This window comes from Crocodylus porosus, unplaced genomic scaffold (assembly GCF_001723895.1).
Source record: "Crocodylus porosus isolate Cpor-Errol unplaced genomic scaffold, CroPor_comp1, whole genome shotgun sequence".
NCBI lineage: Eukaryota > Metazoa > Chordata > Crocodylia > Crocodylidae > Crocodylus > Crocodylus porosus.
In genome coordinates this window covers 8483294-8502790 of record NW_017728943.1, presented here as the reverse complement: position 1 = coordinate 8502790, position 19497 = coordinate 8483294, and the positions used below count along the sequence as shown (strand labels likewise).

General features: G+C 45.6%; 1 protein-coding gene across 1 annotated transcript in view; it reads right to left on the bottom strand.

Moving 5' to 3' along the window:
* LOC109318994 (transient receptor potential cation channel subfamily V member 6-like) overlaps positions 1-19497 on the bottom strand; it is a 66290-nt gene that overhangs the window by 23105 nt on the left and 23688 nt on the right. Inside the window, exons 2-3 of the mRNA XM_019548513.1 lie at positions 1808-1905; positions 1450-1572 (exon numbers count right to left, since the gene is read on the bottom strand). Coding sequence (XP_019404058.1) covers positions 1450-1572; positions 1808-1905 — 221 coding nt within the window. The remainder of the gene's footprint in view (positions 1-1449; positions 1573-1807; positions 1906-19497) is intronic.

Sequence of the window (19497 nt, the reverse complement as noted above, 5' to 3'; positions counted from 1 at the left end):
GTTTTTTGGGGAAGGAGGGGGCAACTCTTAAGCAATGCAGAATACCACCAACTGCTCTTGGTGCAGAAATATTCCACCGAGCACTCACTGGGGTAGAACATGAAGTCCAAATTGAAATTTACCCCAGACAATGGGATTAATAGTCAGGCTTGGATGTCCTGTGCTTCACATCTCTTCTCAAAGACTATGGGGCAGCACTGCATTCCCCTAACAGCATGTGACTAGGCAGTGGGGCTAGGCATGACTCAGAGGACAGCTTTCTTCCCTGATTCTCCCCACTTCCTGTATCAGATCTCACTAACCTGACTTTCTGCAGGCCCAAGTTCAGTTCGAATGCAGATGGACCAGCATCAGCTACCAAAGATTGAAATAGCTCTCTGCATAACACAGTTGGAACAAAGCACCTGAAGCACTTCAGGGTGAAGCTTGACAGGATTATGGAAAGGACAGTGTAACAGGACAGCGGTGTTCTCGGATTGATATAAGAAGTCAAACATTTACAATCCCCATAGTAAAGGTGTCTGGAAATCCCATGGGCTTCTGCTGATGCCTGTGGGACACACTATTGACTTCTGCATGTGTAGTTTCCCTCCCCATTTCCTTCTGAATCACTGGACATAGGAGCACAGTCAGAGGTGGGAGTTTAGGATAGGGTGGCCTGGTGCTCCTGCCAGTACATAGGAATCTATCATATACCTAGCTGGAGGGCCTTGATCTTCTGCTTGGGGCCAGACCAGTTATCAGACTTGGGGTCAGGAAGGAATTTTTCTGTCAAGTCAGACCGGCAAAGGATTATGGGGTTTTGTTCCTTACTTCTGCATTGAGAGACACCTTCCTCTTCCTAAGACCATCTGGATATATCTTAATCTATTAACTTTAGTTGCAGGAAATCAGCAGTGCCCTTGCCTGTCCTGTGGCACTTTGTGGCTGCTTTGTGGCTGTAGTGTGTGAGGAACTAAAGTGCATGATTTTTAGGACACGTTTTGGATACATGGTTGCCTGCAAACTGCAGGGTACTAGGCTTAACAGCCCAAGAGGCCACTTCTAGTCCTATATTCCTGTAAAATAATACTACTTCCCCAACACTTAGACTTGGAGGTTTTCCCATGCAAAACTTGACTCTGCTTAGTTATGAGTCAGGGCATACTCACTGAGCCCTGAGTGGGAGCTGGTAAGAGGATATCCTTCCAGGATGAAGTGAATTTTTACATGCACCTATTTCAAAGGCACATAGCATAAATTCTGGTTCCTGGAGCCCTACTGGGAATCAAAATAACCTAAGGGTGCTGAAAGTGCTGTGATGGAGCAGTAAAAAATGACTCCTCAAACAGGTCATTTATAAAGGGCTCTTTAGAATATGGAAACAAATGTAACATGGGCACAGATACTGTATCACATGACTCCCAGCCTGGGCTCTTGACCCTTGCCGGCTCACTTTGGCATTCTTACCTGCATAGAGTTCTGATGTCATGGCTTCATTGATGAGATCAGGAGCAGCATCCATCAGAATCTGTGCAGCCTCCACATTATCGTACAACGCAGCCACATGAAGGGCTGTCTCCCCTGTGGCACCTAGACAGAGAAGGTCATATATCTCTGTGGGGGTCATACATTCCTCTGCAAATCTTGCAGAGAGGCATTCTACCAAAAGGACCAAATCTCAGGGCATCCCACTTTTCTCCCAACCTAGCAATGTCACTTTCAGCTATGGTTTTGGAAACATTTTTAACCTCCTACCTCCAGTCCCAGGGCCTCATCTCCTTGCAGGTTACCTATCTATCACTAATTAGTGGAGGGTGGCCCCTACCTCTCTGATGAATATCAGAGGCACTACAGGCAAGCAGCTTCTGGATGGCTTGAACATCATTCTCCTTTGCTGCTCGAAGCAGGGGAGACTCCCAGATCCTGCAGCAAGAAAATATGGTAGTTTACCACCTTATTACACATAGGAAAGGATTTCTGCCATGTCAATAAAAGAGCCTTCAAAACAGAACACAGTGTTTTATTACCAAGGTAGCACGCAACTGGGAAATGTTAACAGACTGAGACAGACACGCACACCCAAGAGCAGTGCACTTTCAGTGGACCAGTCTCTTTGTATAAGTAAAGAGAGTGCAGCTCACTTTCAGAAAGACTGTAGTCCTGACAAAAGATATCACAAAGGAAATACGAGAAGCAAGAATTCTTGGGTGATATCTTTTATTGGACCAGCTGTATGACTGGTGTAGACATAAGCACACTTTTGTCTATCACACTACCCTTCCTCAGGCTTTCTTTCACCTCAGCACTCACAAAGGGAATATAATTCTGGCTCAGCTAATAACTTATGGTTCCAGGTAATTTCTACAACACTTATAATATTTGTCTGGAAATCACTGATATTTGGACTTTGCCAAGTAACAGGTGTCAAATTACTCCTGATCCCCATGCTGCCAAGCCCACAGCTCATCCAACAGGCTACTTTTGAACATGCAAGTAGAGTTCAATCCATTCTCTGGATGACTACAAACTGCTCAATTTCCATTTCAAATTCACTTGCAAATCTTACAGTTATAGTGTGGTATGTCGGATCAGTAACTCTTGTCAAAGCAGAGGGCCAACAACCATGCTTATCTCTCTCTGACAGATGGAAATGCACAGTTGACTGACACCGCGTAACACTCTGGGCTCAATTCTGATCTCACACCAATTTTGCCCAGGTGTAAATCCTTTGATTTCGGTGCAGTTACTTGTGATTAACATGGGTGTAAAATGACAGCCTAAGCAGGCCCCTGGAATCCAGGTGAGTGTAGAATGCAGGCTGGAATAGTAAAATAAGTAAAGGAAATCATTCACACACTCTAGGCAAGCAAAAAAGCAAGTATTTGTAACAAGAGATGCTAAAGAAGTTCTGTGGCCCAGTGGGGATATCCCCACTATATTGCTGACAATGACTCTGGAGCAATACAAGAAGAAATGCCTTGGAGAATCACTCTGAGTTTTTACAGTGAGCCCCATGCTTCCTGACACAGAATTGTAGGAGTTCACTGTGTGAGTGTGAATGCTCCCATAGGTCAAGCCTAATGAAAATAGTTTCAGGCTTTGGTATATGGGACTCCAGAGACTGGGGAGAGAGGTTCGACAGCAGAGGATGTGGCTGTGTGTGGTAGCATACAGGTTTCCCTCGCTTTATGCTGTACACGTGTTCCTGGAAAAAGGTGCATAACTCAAATTCGCATAAAGGGTACCCACTTTACAATATAACAAATAGGGATACATTCAAAGACCTTGACTTGACTGATCTCCAGACCCATTTCTACCACTTTTACAAGACAATTTTGGTCCGCAGCAATGGCAGACAGTACACACAAGCACAGGGTGCTATCATAATGGGGATGGCAACTACAGAAACATATGTCTCAGACAATGAGCGAGGAGCACAGTCTATATTTTGGTGTGCATCACTCCCACAATGCACTGCACAAAGCAGCTGTCTGCGGGCTTCCACCACACCGATCACATAACAGTGAATTTACCTCGCATATAACAAATTTTTGGTATAAAAAGGGTCATATCATGTAAGAATGAATTTGCACATACAGAGCACACATAAAGCAAGGGAAACTTGTATTGTGATTGAGTTGCAGGTGAGTGGCTAGGACTGCAACTCTCTAGAAAATGACAGTATCTGAAAACAATCTGCCTGGCCAAATTAGGGAGACTGGGATATAAAACAGCACCTTTTTACTCTGCATGTCTGCTCTCTGGAGGCTTGTTCTCTTACTCGAGGGCTGAGTAACTCCCATTGACATCAATGGCAGAACAATGATGTTTTGCATTTACTTAGCACCCTATAGTTGTGGGGTGCAAAGTCATCAAGTCAAGCCTCAGAACACCTTCTGGAAGGTGGGGTCTTGATTCCTTCAGTTGATAGATCTGGCAACTGAAGCACAGAGTGATTTCATGAGTTGTGCAAGTCAGTGGCAGAGCCAGAAGCAGAACCCAAGTTGTCTGCACTCCTGAAGTTTTGCTCTAACCACTGGACCACACACCCAGAATGCAAAGAGGAAGCTATTGGAGAGCCAAACCCTGCATCTGCCCAGAGCTCTCATTAGCTGCCAAGGAAGCTCCATCTTAATGTGGCGTGTAATGATCACACTGGAATGTTTGAAAATAAAGGCACCATTGTTAATGCAAATAAAAAAACTAAAGGGAAAAAGGGGTTGGCAGTGCGCCTGCTGTAATTAACTAAAATGTGAGGAGACAGACACGGCAGTGCAGGGACTCTGCATGGACTCATCCTGCCAGCTTCGCCTGCCAAAGCCAAAAAGCAGCTTCCTCATCAGCGGCTTATTAACTTTAAGTAAGACAAGGTGATAGCCCAAGGAAATGTACTAATGACAAGCGGTGTCACGTTTCACGCATGAGCCATCTCCAGCAGCCCCAGGTGCAACAAGCCATGCTCAGGAGGCCAGGAACAGTAGGGCAGGGCTGAGGTCATTGGCAGGACCACAGGCGGGAGCAAGCCAGAAAACAAGAGAAGAGGCTGTAATTCTGAATACAGGTCAGTACCGTGGCAAGGCAGTTTGGCACCCAGGGCAAAGCCCACAGTGGCAGCCCGCCCTTGCCCTTCACAGAGATCTGGGGGGCTCTTTCCCCTACCATGTTTGCCCAGGAGGGCACACAGCAGCAGGAGCTGCCCTGTCCCTGCGCCCCCCCCAAATGAGCCTCAAGTGGCTGCATCCCACACCTCGCCCCAGCTGGGCAGTGCCTGTTGGCACTCCTTCGCTTCAGCACCGGGGCAGATGCCCTGCTCCCCCCTGCCCCCCGCCCCCCACTACGGCACTGATACAGGGGCTTCATCACAGCTGCCTGAGGTGAGGGAATGCAATAGGAAAGGGGGGGATCTACCCCTCAATGCTGACTTGACACAGCACAACTACAGGGAAGAACCCGAGGCTGGAAGAGCAGGGGGATACAGGTCAACACTAGGTGCCCTGGAAGAGAAAAGCCTGCTCGGTGCCTGCTATACACCACTCTAGCCAATGCAGCCATCCCTTCAGTCTTCTGAGCTGTATAATCTCTGCCCTCTTATAAAGTAAGGCCATATAGCAGTAACACCCACTACATTGTTTTGCAGGATCCAGGAATGCGTCTCTGGTAGTTGCCTGGCATCTGCTGCTCTGTGCAAGGAGAAATGAAGCCTTCATACATGCACACACGGGGGCTCCAATAACACAGTGGGGGTCCCACTTCCTCTGTGACTGTCCTGCTCCACAGGTCTATAGGGAACATTCAAAGAAAGGTTGGGAAGCATCATAGCTTCCAGTCCCCATCCACACACTAAAGGAAATGGATCCTGGGAGCTAAGCCACCTGATCCTAGAAAACAGGTCTAGCTCAGAGCTCCAGACTAAAATGGGGAAACCCTTCCTCCATGGTCCCTACCCACACTCAACCTGAAAAATGTCCCCTTTGTCTAAAGAAAAATCATTAGCCCTACTTTCTGTGTTAATTTATCTCTCACACAGATATTTGCACCTTCTGATATTTGCAGATATCATGGACCATGTGTAGATGAAACAAGGGGCATGTGCGCACAACACTTTAAAGCAGGTTAAATCTTTGCACTACTTTAATGGCATTGGTGTTTGCATGTGTCGGTGGCATATTGCACAGTAATTCCAGCTGCTGTTGCAAATTTGGCAGTGTAATGCACCTTAAATGATTTAGGGACAGCAAACTAAAACTCCACCAAGACCCACCCCCACCCAGCTCTTTCTGGCCTCCATAAACTCAGCCTGTCCACCTGCGGGGCTGATGAGGGATGGTCACAGTGTATCTGTAGAAAAGGGACAAGCTCAGGACAAATTTCTTTGGTCAAACATCAGTCAAAAGAATGCCTTCATTGACAAAAATTAAGCAATCCATACCACAGAAGAGGGGACAAAACTAGTCCTTTTTTTGGAAAGCTACTTATTGAGAGATGCAGGGATAGTTGGGGGGCAGGATATCTTTTACTTGACCAACTGCATGGTTGGGAGAGTTTTAAACAAGGTTTGGAGCAGGCAGTGCTCTTCTCCAGGTCTGAAAATGAAGCAGACACAGTCTGAGCTGAGTATTGAAGAGAACAATTGCCTGTGAAAAACTCTGTAAGTAAAAAAACAAACAGCAACAACAAACACCCCCCACTCCATAATCTGCTAGACAACAATAAAACTAGACAGAAACTATGCTCCAGAATACATCACTCCACCACTATGTATTGAGAATCAGAGATCAGTTAGGGGATTTATTGCGAGGACAAGGAATTCCTTCCTTTGCTCCTGGTTTCAGGCTAACTAAAGCAGGAGCATGAGGGTGAGAGCAATGTATGTAATGAAATAAAGAAGGCCTAATCAAAAAGGGATTAGACCAATTTATTGGGCACAGGTCCATCAGGGGCTATTAAATACCACAGTCGGGGATGTAACCATCTGCTTGGGACTAGGAAGGTTTGACAGGGGATGTATCACTCAACACATGCCATTCCTGGAGATAAGAGACTGGGCCGACTGGACCTTTCCCTCACCCAGCATGGCAATTCTTAGGTTCTTAAAAAAACCCAAAACCCAGCCCAAAACACCATCCATCCACAAACCTAAAATATCTTAACACTAAAAACACAGCATCTATGCTTTTACAGAAATTTTAAAATAAAATCTCAGGCATGACATTCAGCAACAGTACAAAATAAAATCCCAATGAGATAAACAGTACTGTATTCAACTAATAAGCCAGACAACTTGAAATCTAGATGAGACATAGTCAATGTAATGTCCTGGCATAGGGCGCAGCAAATAAATAAGCCATTCTCCCAAATAATAGCAGTCCCAAATTTTCCCTGAGTTCAAAGCTAGCTGGGAGAGAATTCAGAATTGTTTATGTACAGTAGATAACAGTGGTGTTATTTTGGTGGTCTTAGTGTAAAATGGACAAATATCCCCCATCTTAGCTCTTAAGGGGACATGTGCTCATGTCATTAAAACAATGACATTTTCCTACTGTGAATATCCATCAGTCTCACCCGAAAAGGCCAAGAACTAAGCCCATAAACTGGAATGCTGGTGCTGGATGGGGCAGGCTGGATGTCTGCACCATACTGCCATTGCCTGGGCTGAACCTGTTCTTGGGCTAGCAACTGGATACACTATATCATCCCCACAACCAGAAGGGAGCGGTGTCAGGAAAGGAAGAAAGAACAGAAGGCAGCAGAAGTGAATCCCATACTGGTATCTGCTCAGGAGAGTTTCCAGCCAAGAAAAGATCCACCAGCCATTGAATTCACCATTCTCCCTTCCCAGCTCCAGACATGCAACAGACGCATGAGAAAAGCACCAGACTGGCTCAAAGTTGGACAGCCCCATTAAACAGCTTGAGACTCTTGGCTAGGATTCAAGGATGAGAGATGTCGCAGGTGTCACTAAGGTTGTTTCTGTGGTTCTGATGGAGGGAAATGGGAGAAAGAGGGAATTGCGAAGAGAGGATGCTGACACAAGCCAGCTGGCCTTCCATGTTGGATGCATCTGAGCTCCCTCAGAGGTGCCACCACCAAAAACAAAAATATTTGCGCAGATTGAAAAATCTCTGCAAAACCAAATATATCAAAGTATGGAAATTCAGGTCATGAGCAGGGGTCTCTTGTCTGTGAGGTGGCTCAGATGGCCTGCAGCTGTCTGAAGGCATAAGGATGGTTTCAAGAAACCAAGCACTGCCTGCCCTGCCACTTCTCCCCAAATTTGCCAGTGCCTCTTATCTGTGACCTGAAGCCCTAGCCCTGGATTTAGAGATGAGAGAGGCTTCCTCATCCAGCAGGCAGGAAGGAATGAAATGAGAACTTTCTAAAAGAATACAGGCTTTTCCAGCTTCAGCTCCCTGAAGGGTAAGAGGAAGAACCTGAAACTGCTGTAATCCATGCAAGCCTGTGAAATTTAGAGGGAGGTAGGGTGGCCATCACAGAGGACATTCTGGTTTCCTGTTATTCTGTCCTCTAGTGATACAAAACCCAATGCCTTTATAAAATAGAGGACATACAGGGGTCGGGTTTTGTATCACTGGACGACAACTGGACTGTCCTCTACAGTGTCGACCCTAGAGGGAGGTGACAATGCTTGAAGAAATGACTTTTAGGGAGAAAAATGGAAGAGAAAAACCAATGCCTGAAAGGAAAAGGTGAAGAGTCCAGCAAGCAAGTCACAAAAATGATACACAATTTATGAAGACAGGCTCAAAGAAGTAGGACTATTTAGTCTGGAGAAGAGAAAACTGAGTGGGAGAATCTGACAACAGTCTTCAATACTTGGAAGGTAAGCATAAAGAAACTGGAGACAGACTTTTCTCTGTGGCCATGGGGGGCAGAATAAGGGGCAATGGCCTCAAACTATAGCACAAGTAATTTAAATTGGAAATTAGGAAAAACTTTCTGCCTTTGGGAGTGGTCAAGCATTGGAACAGGCTCCCTAAAGAAGTTGTGGAATCTCCATCCCTGGAAGTTTTCAAGAGCAGGCTTGACATACACCTGATGGGGATGGTTTAGTCAAGGATGATCTTACCTTCATCCCAGGGCTGGACTAGCTGGCCTCATGAGGCCCCTTTCAGTCCTACATTCCTATGTTATTATTTTCTCTTCCTAAAGACACCCAGGAAATGTGACACCAATTTGTAATTCCAAGAATGATCTCTTGGACCCATCCTTGTTTACTGCCAGCTCTCAGGCCTGGTGCAAGTATATTCCAAATGACTGGGCTTCTACCACTTTCCCTGGTGGCAATACACCTGCCATTGTGAGGCGAGGTTCCCAATGTTTGCTTTGTGTTCAACTTTGTCTTTTTCTCTACCTAAACTTCCTCAGGCTATCATAACCAATTCCTTTTTCTTCTTGGCTTCAACACACTTGCATACAATTGTCATCCACCCTCCGAACCATTACATGTACTATAGTAATAAAGGCAAAGATAGTTACATACTCAAATAAGCCTTAGCAGAGTATCTGGAACAATCAAACCAGCGCTCTTTCCCGCCCAGGGGAGGGGGTCGGACTTGACGATCTACTGAGGTCCCTTCCGACCTTAAAAGTCTATGAAACTTCTTCCAGACAAGCACTGCAAAGTCCCAGCACTTGAGTCTTTGAGAGACTAAGAGAAGAGACTAGAGGAGCTAAGGTCCACTGCATGAAACAGCTCTTTCCACATGAAGTGCAGGGCACCTGTCTTTGACTTGCCTCCACTAACATCATCAATAGCAGGGTACGCAGTATAGAGAGGTTGTGAGAGCAAACAGCCAAATATGTATTACTCTGCATAATGTGCTACTGGTAGGCACATTGATGATGAATGTTATTTGAGGGCCTATGAAAGTTGAAGCTTCATGGAAAGCTGCTGCTTAGTACAAGGGACTCAGTGGTGATTCAGGGTCCAAACCTTCTTGACAGATTCCAGAGGGGGATCACTCATGATACCAGAGGCTATTGTTGCTCTCCATACTCATGAGGGGTCAGACTGCTTCCTGAGCATGCTATTAGATATACAAGTTTCCTTTGCTTTATTCTGTACATGCATTCCTGGAAAACGGCGCATAACTTGAATTCGCGTAAAGGGAACCAACCCACTTTACAATGTAACAAACAGGGATATATTCCAAGACCTCAACTGTACTGCCACCCAGACCCATTTCTACCACTTTTATAAGACAATTTTGGTACTCACCAACAGCAAACAGTACACACAGGGCACTGTCATAATGGGGATGATAACTACAAAAACACATGTTGTAGACAATGAGCGGGGAGCACAGATCCACACAGGAGATTATATTTTGGTGCACGTCATTCCCACAATGCACCGCACAAAGCAGCTAACTGTGGGCTTCCACCATTCTGATCACATAAGAGTGAATTTACCTTGCATATAACAGTTTTTTTGGTATGAAAAGGATCATTATCATAAGGGTGAATTTGCACATACAGAACCCACATAAAGCGAGGGAAACCTGTACAGATATAAACTCCCAAACCAGCTCTACTGACCACTGCTTCTGCTAAGGTGGTTCAAACATCTCACGGTCAGGACATGCTTGACACACCTCCTACTGGCATGTTTCAAGAAGTTGTTTCCCAGCTGAGACATAACCCAACACAACTCCTAAGGACTTGGTTCAGGTGGGATTTTTCCTTTTATTTCCTGCTTGTTGTCCCAGCTCATTTGAGGTTTCCTACATGGCTGGGAAGGGCTCTGGAAAACTGCTTCAGTCCTCTAGCTACACCTGGGAACCAGCAGGAAACCAACACAGCCCATCCAAAGAGGCTCCACTGACCTTCTACCTGTTCACTGCCATGCCAGGAGAAGGACTTCTGGAAAAGGGAAGACATGTCTGAAAACAACTCTTGCTATCATCTATTTCAAGGCCTCTTAGAAGAGGAATACACCCACCAATACAGAAGGAAAATAGGAAAATACTGACTTCACAGTCTACAACACCACCATGCATGGTGCTGTGCAGAAGTTGCTGTCATGGCTTTCACTAGTTTGGAAGACAGATGCAGGCACTGATTGTGGGCACTTCAAGAAGCACAGTCTCAGGCAAAGCTGGGAGAAACAGTGTTTAGTTTGTAGGGATGTAGCTAAAACTCAGCAGCCTGATTGTTTTACCATACATATTCTGCAGAGGAGAACCCTCAGCAGCTGCAAGGCAGGAGAAGAATTGCCACAAGACCGTTAAACAACTCAGATGAAAAACCTTCTTCCACTTGGATATTCCTAATCTTTGGTGAAATGGAGTTTGGCTCCAAAGCCAGACTCAACTGCATCTGGTGTTGTGTCTCTCAAGACTCTTTACTGCCTTACTTCTCTGTGGTTCTGTGATCTCCCTTTGCCATTCCCCACTCCCCCCACTCTCCTCCAAGCATGTTCAAACCAGACCCGGCCATATTTGAGGTGCTTTTATTTCACTACATGCTTTGCCAGTACTTTTGAATTGATGTCCACTGGCAAACAGGAAGGCATGCAGAGTGAGCAACACAAACAGCTCGGGCCAATGATTGCAAACAGAAAAGTGAAACAATTAAATGTCCCTAGGACAGCCAAAGGGAGAACTATGACAGGTCACTCCGTGGTGGCAGTGTATTCTGAACCTGAATTTAGGGAGACCCTATTTGGTACATTGAACAACACAAAGCTATTTGCCACTGGATGTGGAAACTAGAGCCCCCATGGAGACCCCAGGGTCCACCTGTATCCAGCATCATTTGCAGGTAAGTTTGGTCTCTTCTCTACCATGAGGAACACATTATGGGTGATTACACGTGCTTGAATGATAGGAAGGGAGGTAAATAATTTTCAGAGGTGAAAACGAGCCGTCAGGCAGTGAGGAGGAATCCCTCAGACTGGAACAGCTTCCCCAGGGCAGACACAGTTGTCCCATGGCTTGCGATGTTTCAGTCTGGTGGAATAATCTTGCATCAGTCTCAAACGTAGACATAAAGCAATACCTCTATGACTCTATCTGCATTTTGAATGAGCCTGTCAGCATCATGGTACCTTGCTCTCAATTAGCCCCACAAGGAAGTATCAGAACATGTCCAATGATTCTTTGCAACGAAAGAACTGCTGTTATTTTTTAGTAGTCAAAAACACATGAAAACTAAGAGATGGCATTTTTCAAGGTGAGCCTTGAGTCCAAAATGACTGAGAATCACTGATCTAACTCTCGCAACAACCTTTTCCTACATGAACATTTCACCCAGGCTCTGTTGAGCATCCTAAGATAATTCCAATTGTCTGGTATATTTGATGATAAATAATATATTAACATTATGATTGAGGAAGTAAAATTTATTGCATCTGACAATATTTGCAATGATAATATTTTATTTTATACTGTGCAGCATCTAGAGTGCATTGGCAAAGGGCTCCTTCAAAAACTGTATTGGTTACAACAGTCATAAATGTAAATGGATAGTTTTATAGTCAGTGTTGCAATTACTCCAGCCAAGGGAAGGGCATTTTATAACTGTAGTTATTACTAGAAAACAGATACCTCATCCCTGCCAGAACAGCTCTCTGAATTGTTTGGCAAGCCATTCCAGGTTTGTTCACACAAAACTACCGTATATTTCAAGGACTGTAAAAAATTCAGACCATCTATGACATTCACAGTGAGAAAGACCTCAGGCTACCTGAATCTCAAAGCCCTTTTGAGCTAGCAGGGAATCAATCTGCTGGTAGAAGTACAGAGTATATGGCAGACAGCTGAGTGGTTCAGATGTTATCCAGCAAAGGGCGGTATTGCATACATGCTAGCTGGCTCTTTATCATAATGCTTTAATTTAGTTTCTTAAAAAGCTCAGTAATATTTTAGTATAATCTGTAAGAAAACAAGACCTGCCTGCAGCCTGCAGATGGGCTGGAAGGCATGCAAATTATCCTGCATCTCATCCCAAGTAATATATAGGCAAAGGAAGATGGCTCAAGATTCCTCTAGGTAGTTGCTGCCAGGGAGACAGGAAATTCAGCGAGCATGGTCTGCAAACATACCCCATGGACAGGAAGGGGGGATCTGTTCACCCTACACTTCGCAACAAGAGAACAAGTTTTCCTCCCTGATAATCCAACATTATAGTCTAGTGATTCTCAACCGATGTGCAGTTAGATCCTTTAAATGGTGCTGTAGAGTGCTGCTTAATACTAGTAAGGTGTTCAGATGCCTTACACATGATTCACAAGATTAACCCAGGGATTTTGCATTCCACTCAATTAGGGAAATATTCTGACTGACCTGTTGAAATCTTTCTGAGGTCTTTGCAACAGAAGAATTGGTCTATTATCTTTCCTTAGTCAAAAAATGAGTGGAAGCTAAGAGCTGGCACTTTCCAAATGGTTCCTTGAGTCTAACAAGGAGTACTTAGAATCTAAAAAGGTTGAGAACCACTGCTCTAGCCCCTTTGCTTGTTGCTGCAGTGCCTATAACCCCATTTATAATCCAGAAAGCTGCAAAAATTAGTGAGTGAAAACATTACCAGGTCTATGAACCCTTACCCACATGTGTTCTACCCTCCACATAAAGGTCCCTGGGTCTGTGTTCCTTGATGGAGTATATTTAAGTGGCAGATCTGAGTCAATGTGAATTGACCTAGGAAAAATAGTCATATTTTTTAATTAATAAAAACTGCCAAACTGCTCCATGTTGAGACACCCAGCAGGACTCAGCACAAGGCGAGAGGTCCTCAGATCACTGCACCTCCTCCTTTCAGCTACACCTTCTTTCTTCCCTGACCTGAAACGCAGTTCAACAGCTTGGAACCAGTGCAAATTAGAAAGGTATTTTTTTGAGAAAAATATGGAGCAATCATTTTTTTTTTAGACATCCAATCTAACGCAATGAAACAAAATGGCCACAGGGCAGCAGCAGAGACCTGAAGGAAATAAGAAAGGGCTGAAGAACTTCATGGCTGACACAAGTCAGGTTCTTCTGATTTGGGAGACACCCTGGGTTCATGAATAGAAACAGAATGATTCAGCCTCCCAGTCTGTGTATGGCCCTTCCAGGGATAGGATCTGAAAGAGGGGCAAGCAGGAAAAATACAAGCTGGGCTTCCACTACTCAGGTTGTAGGCTGGTCATTAGAAACATAGCTTCTATGTAAATAAAAGAGAGGACAACATTTTATAAAGTGAACTCAAGCTCATGAAAGCCTCTGCATCTTTGGTTTAGTTAGCCTGTCTCTACCCTGCTTTCTTTCTGAGTTCAGACTAACATGGTTAACTAGCTCAGTCTTCTCTCAGTTACACGGATATAGATCAAGAATAAGTTCATTGACTTAAGCTAGGGACAGAAGTTACATGTGAACCAGTATAAGTGAACAGAAACCAGCTTAAACCTGTAACAGAACAGAAGTTCAGAGCACATAAACCACTTTTAAAATGGCTGAAACTGGTTTAAGATAAACCTGGTTGAATGTAGTATCAGACTTAACTGATTTAGGTCAAACCGGTTTATAGAACATCTGTCCCAGACCCGTTCCTGCTTTAAGTTAACTCACAGCCCCCCAGCATCCCAGGATGTTTTGAAGCTCTAGACTGGGCTAGGCTGGGCTGAGCTGTCTGCTCCAGGAGAGCAGGCTTGGCCCCAACCCTCTCCTCCCTAGCCAGAGCACTATCACTGCTCTGGATAGCTGAGAAGGGGATGGGGTGGGTGTGGAGATGGTAAACCCTGCTCCAAAGCACCCCCCTCAGCAGAAGTGTGTAGGGTGGGGGACAGGGACATGGCCAGAAAAGGGTAACCTGAGGGGTGGGGGGGGGGTTAATCCCCCCTGTCTCCCGGCTCCCACCACCAGCCTGGGTCTGTCTGGGTTTTCTCTCTCCCTGCCCCATTTGATGCTCGAGCAGTGAGAATGGGGGCATGGCCACGCCCCACGGCCAGGCCTGAGGTGAAGGTGGGGAGGGAGGGGGAAATCACAGAAAAGCAGGGCTGGCAGGCACCTCTAGAGGTCCTCTAGTGTCTAGTCCAACCCCTGCTCAAGCCCTGTCCAGACCCTCCCATACCAGCACAATCTAAAGAGCGGAGGGTTTGCTTGCAGTGCACACAACTGAGAACACCTGCCACAGGTGCTCAGTACTGCTGGGGAAAAAAGTCATCAAGGGCTTCCTATGGCTGGCTTCTCCCTCTCCACCCCCACCCCACAGCAAGGCCCAGCACTATGCCCCTCCAGCCCTGAGCCCTGAAGCCATGCTGCACACAGCCCCACCTCCGCCTCCCACCCCATGGCAGGGGAGGAGAATGATGGGGAGAAACTGCCCACTGCAGCAGCTCTGTAACAGCCTGGCCCAGCCTGAGTGCAGGGATCCAGGAGTAATCTGGGTTCAGGTCTCCCGTGGCCCCAACCCAAGCTGCAGCTGACTGAGAAGGGCCCTGTCCCTGCAGTCTAGCCCGGCCTGGCCCCTCCACACCCACACTCATCAGCACCTGCAGGTTGGTCCAGCTCATCCCCACAGCCCAAGCCCAGCCCCTATAGGGGTAGGGCCCTTCCCAGATGTCTGTGGCTTGGGCTGTGGCCATGGGAGCTGTGCACCTGGATTACTACCACATGCCCAAGCCGGGTCAGGCTGTCAGGGAGTTGCTGCAGCAAGCAAGGCTCTCCCCCTCCTCCTCCTCCCCAGCAGTACAGAGCCCCCCGGCGGGTGTTCTTAGTTGTGGGCACTGCAAGCAAACCTTGTAGGGCAGGGGCTGGCCAGGGCTCAGGCAGGGGCTGGACTAGACACAGGAAGACTTCTGTAGGTCCCTGCCAGCCCTGCTTCTCTCTGATTCCCCCTTCCTCCCCCACTTTGCCTCAGGTCTGGGGCTGGGGTCTGGCCATGCTCCCACTCTCGCTGTTTGACCCTGTGTTGCCAGCCAGGGGCTGGGGTCTGGCCATGCTCCAACCCCCAGCCTCCCCAACAACTGGAAAAGCCTGGTAAGGGCTTCTTCCTCCTTCCTCCTCCAGGAAGACCCTGGCTGGGGTCCATGCAGGCCAGGGTGGCAGTTTAAATCTCTTCCCAATCATACTCAGCAGCCTGCCAGGACCTGATCACATTTCCCCCTCCCCCCCAGCTCAGCTTCCCTCCAGCCTTCTGGCCACTGCCAAAGAGAAGGGAGGGCTTGCTCTAGTGCCCCCCGGCTTTTAGCCTGAGCCACTGCAGGCATGTGGCTGCATTTTCAGAATCAAAAGTGAATGTCTATCCACTTGCTTTTCAGTTCAATCTATGCAGGTTAAACTAACTTGCAAAGATTGAATCAATTCAGGCTCAAGCTTTTTGAATGTCTGTACTTAGCCAAGTCCAGCTACTTCAAACTTATCCTGGTACAGCTGAAAGCAGAACTGAGCTTAATAACTATCTTTTACATTAGAATTTTATGTGGAAAAGGCATTTTGCTTGAAAAAGCAGTCATGAAAGCATAGGCTTTGGCATCACATAAATTTTAGGTTGAGAAAGAAGGTTCCATAGAACATGGGCACTGGTTCACAGGAATATAATAACAATAATTATAATGATAAAATAATAATGACAATAATAAAAATATAATTAGGATAATCACTGTTATTTGCCACACCACACATATCATTCAAAATTATGTGAATATTTATGGTTGGTAAAAGTGGCTAGTCAGCTTGTCTACACAGAGACACGTCATCAGCTTACCTTAAATGGAATTTAGTGAAATCAGTAAAATTTTATATATACATTTTAATATTGCCCTTGATTCTGTTGGTTTAGCTTGAATTTAACAATAGAGTGGCTTAGTAGAATTCGTATAAAAATCACGGCTCTGGGTATATCAGTACAACTTTATGTTTACACAAGGATTGTGTGTGGACACTTCTATTGGTTTAAACTTACCTAGGTTTAAACAGAGAGTCTACCTATGCCTACAACTTTGCAGTTCCCACTCCCCATCCACAAACTGGTCCCTGTGTTGTCTTTAAACCAGCTCAATGAACAAGTCTCCCACTCTTCCTAGAGAGATCATTTCCCAAGCAACTAAATCTTGCTTAATAGGAGTAATTCCCTCTAAGGCAGTCTGGCCTTCCTGGTGCTCCATTTTACTCTGTTTTACCTTCTTCTTCCACCTTCTGAACTCCCTAAACTATTCCCCTTTTTTCTTGAAGATGCTTATCATGCTACAGAGTCAATGCTTAGCCACCCAAGACACAGACAGGTTGCTTCACCTCTCCTCACAGTTCAGTCCCCCCAGCCTATTAGTCATTTTTATTGCCCTTCTCAAATATTTCTGTGGTTTGTCATCATCTCTTTAACAAGAAAAAACAACAAAAGCCTTCATCTTCTTCCTTGGAATGATGGGTGCCAGGCGGAGAGAATTTTGAAGGGGGCAGGTCATTTTCCCCAGGCAGTTGGCTATAGATGTGGTAACACATACCTGCTCCTTAAATCTGATCTGTGGTTTATTTACACAGCTCACATGGAAGAAGTCCTAACCACTCAGAGCTAAGCTGATTACATGAACAGGAAGCAAAGAGTTAAAAAGCAAGTGCAGCCCAGGTAGCACAGGAACCCAGTAATCCCCCTGGAAGAAAATGACTCTTTTATATAATGCCTTTCATATTCAAGAACCCAGATTCCTTTAAAGGCCATTTACATAGGGATCCTTCAACCATCTCTGAAATTCAGACATCTTTGAATGTTGCATTTTTCTATTCACAAGAAAAAACTACAGACAGGGTGCATCTACACATTCACATTTACTGCACAGTAACTGAAATGACTGCATAGTATGGACACACATCTACACACGTATGCCCGTACTGTGCAGTAAATATGGTGACTTACACTGACTTGAGCATAAATTTGATACTTGCATCATGCAGAGCTCAAATTTACACCCAATTAGTTACTGTGCAGTAATGCACATGTAGACACCTTACTGCCCAGTAACTTTATGTGTATGGACTGACTTGGGACAAACTTTAGTCCACACACTGCTTTAATGTGCTATAATGCCTGCATGTGTAGACACTAGCATATTCCTGCTTACTGCTGCAGGTGAAGAGAGGGATACGTGGATTGGAGCTTGCTTGTTGGCTTTCTGGCTTCCTCTTTTGTGACCTGTACAAATGACGGATTTGCCACAATAAAACTAAATTTCATAGAACAATTTGCCACAATAAAACTAAAATACACAGGAAGTGGTATAAGTTGCCACACTCAAAAAAAATTGACAGAAAAAGCATTTTGTATGTATATATGGCATTATGCCATTACGCTGGACAAATGGTGATTTTTCAACATTTTTATGGCACATGTACATGGTCATATCATCATGTGTACAAGCTTCCCTTGTTCCTGGTTCCTGCCGCCTGACTCCAGACTCTGACCTGGATCCATAGGAAGCTGGTAGGGTGGACATGGGGGGACGTGTGCCCCCCCCCCCCGACAGGGCCGTCCCTGCCACCAATGCTGCCGGCAACATCTACAGGTGCTCAACGTGCCCCCCATGACAGAGCTGTCCCCACCGCTGACACCTAGGCCTGCTGTGCTCCAAACTGCTTTGCTGCCTTCTTGACTTCTTGTGCTCCAGACTCCAATACAGACCCCCACTCTCTTGATAGCCAGCCAGCTCCTGACTTATGGCTTAGCTTGATAATTGTCCATGTTCCAGCCTTGTATGGATATAACCTCCTGCTCTGAGCCCCTGGTTAGTGATCCCGGTATGCTTCCCTTTCCTTCTGGTTCTATAGAGGGTGACCACCTTTGTCTTACTCTCTTACAGACCGTGGCTTCTTGACTTGTATGCTTTTGATACCCTGACTCTAGTGGGGATCCTTGTTTATCTGATCTTGCCTGTTCCTGATTCCCTGGGTTGTGACCCTTTAGTATCAAGCCCTGACTGCTTATGTCCTGGTTGTGCCTGATAGTCCACAGAATGGTAGCCAAAAGGGAAAAAAACCAAAAAAACAAAACATGACTAGAAACTTTTGGAGATCCCTGGAGTCCAGGAACTGAGGATCTCCCCTTTTCCAAGGTCAAACCTATCTCAAAGAGCCATGATCCCTTTGCCTCATTGTTCTCCTTCTCCCATATCACTTGTCCCACCAGATCACCTTTAAAAAAAGGCTAGAGAGTATTCAGATAATGCTCAACAAGGTTGATGCTTGGAGCATTTGGTTGGGAAGCAGATTTGGACTGAAACCCTTTCTGGATAACAGGTGTCAGAACCTGCATCTTCTACTCCCTGGGCAATTCCATAACCATATAATCACTGTGCTAAAAGGGGAGCTGGAGTTCAGAGTCTCCTGTACAAAAAACCTGCTGGCCCAACCTCTTGAACGAGAATCACCTTTAGTTGTAGTAGTATAGGGCCTATGACATATAGCTGAGCAACCTTGATTCAGTCTAAGAAATGATGACGCATGTTGGCCAGTTAATTATAGTTCTCAGAGACTTCTAATATAAACATTACTGTATCCTGCAGAAACAAAGCCAAGATTATTTTTAATGTATTTATTTTTAATAAAAGAGGATATTGTATTTGGAAAATCCTGATTAAATGAACAATCCCATCTGATGTGCAGGAATCCTCCTATGCCATGCATTAGTACCTTTACACTGGTTTCACCGGGGGTGGATTTTAGCTCGAGGTGATGCATGTTTAGCTGTTACACCATGCACCGAAATTTCTAGGGAAATGATTGCCTTTTTCTTTGCTGCTGGGAATCTAAATGTTTCACCACAGAAAGAAGCACCATACAAAACAAAGCCCATTGTGATTCCCTTCTATATTGCAGGGGTATTAAACTCACCTGGTCCACTGGGACATTTTTGGTCCACAGAGCTCTTGGTGGGGTGGATCCAGACATAGCAGGATGAGCACAGCAGTTAATGCAACTATCACTGGCACCCTGATACCCCCAATAGGGGACACATAGCCTGGATTTCAGCAGTGGGCCCCACCCCAAAATCCCTGGCCTCTCTTGATGCCAGCTGCCCAAACTA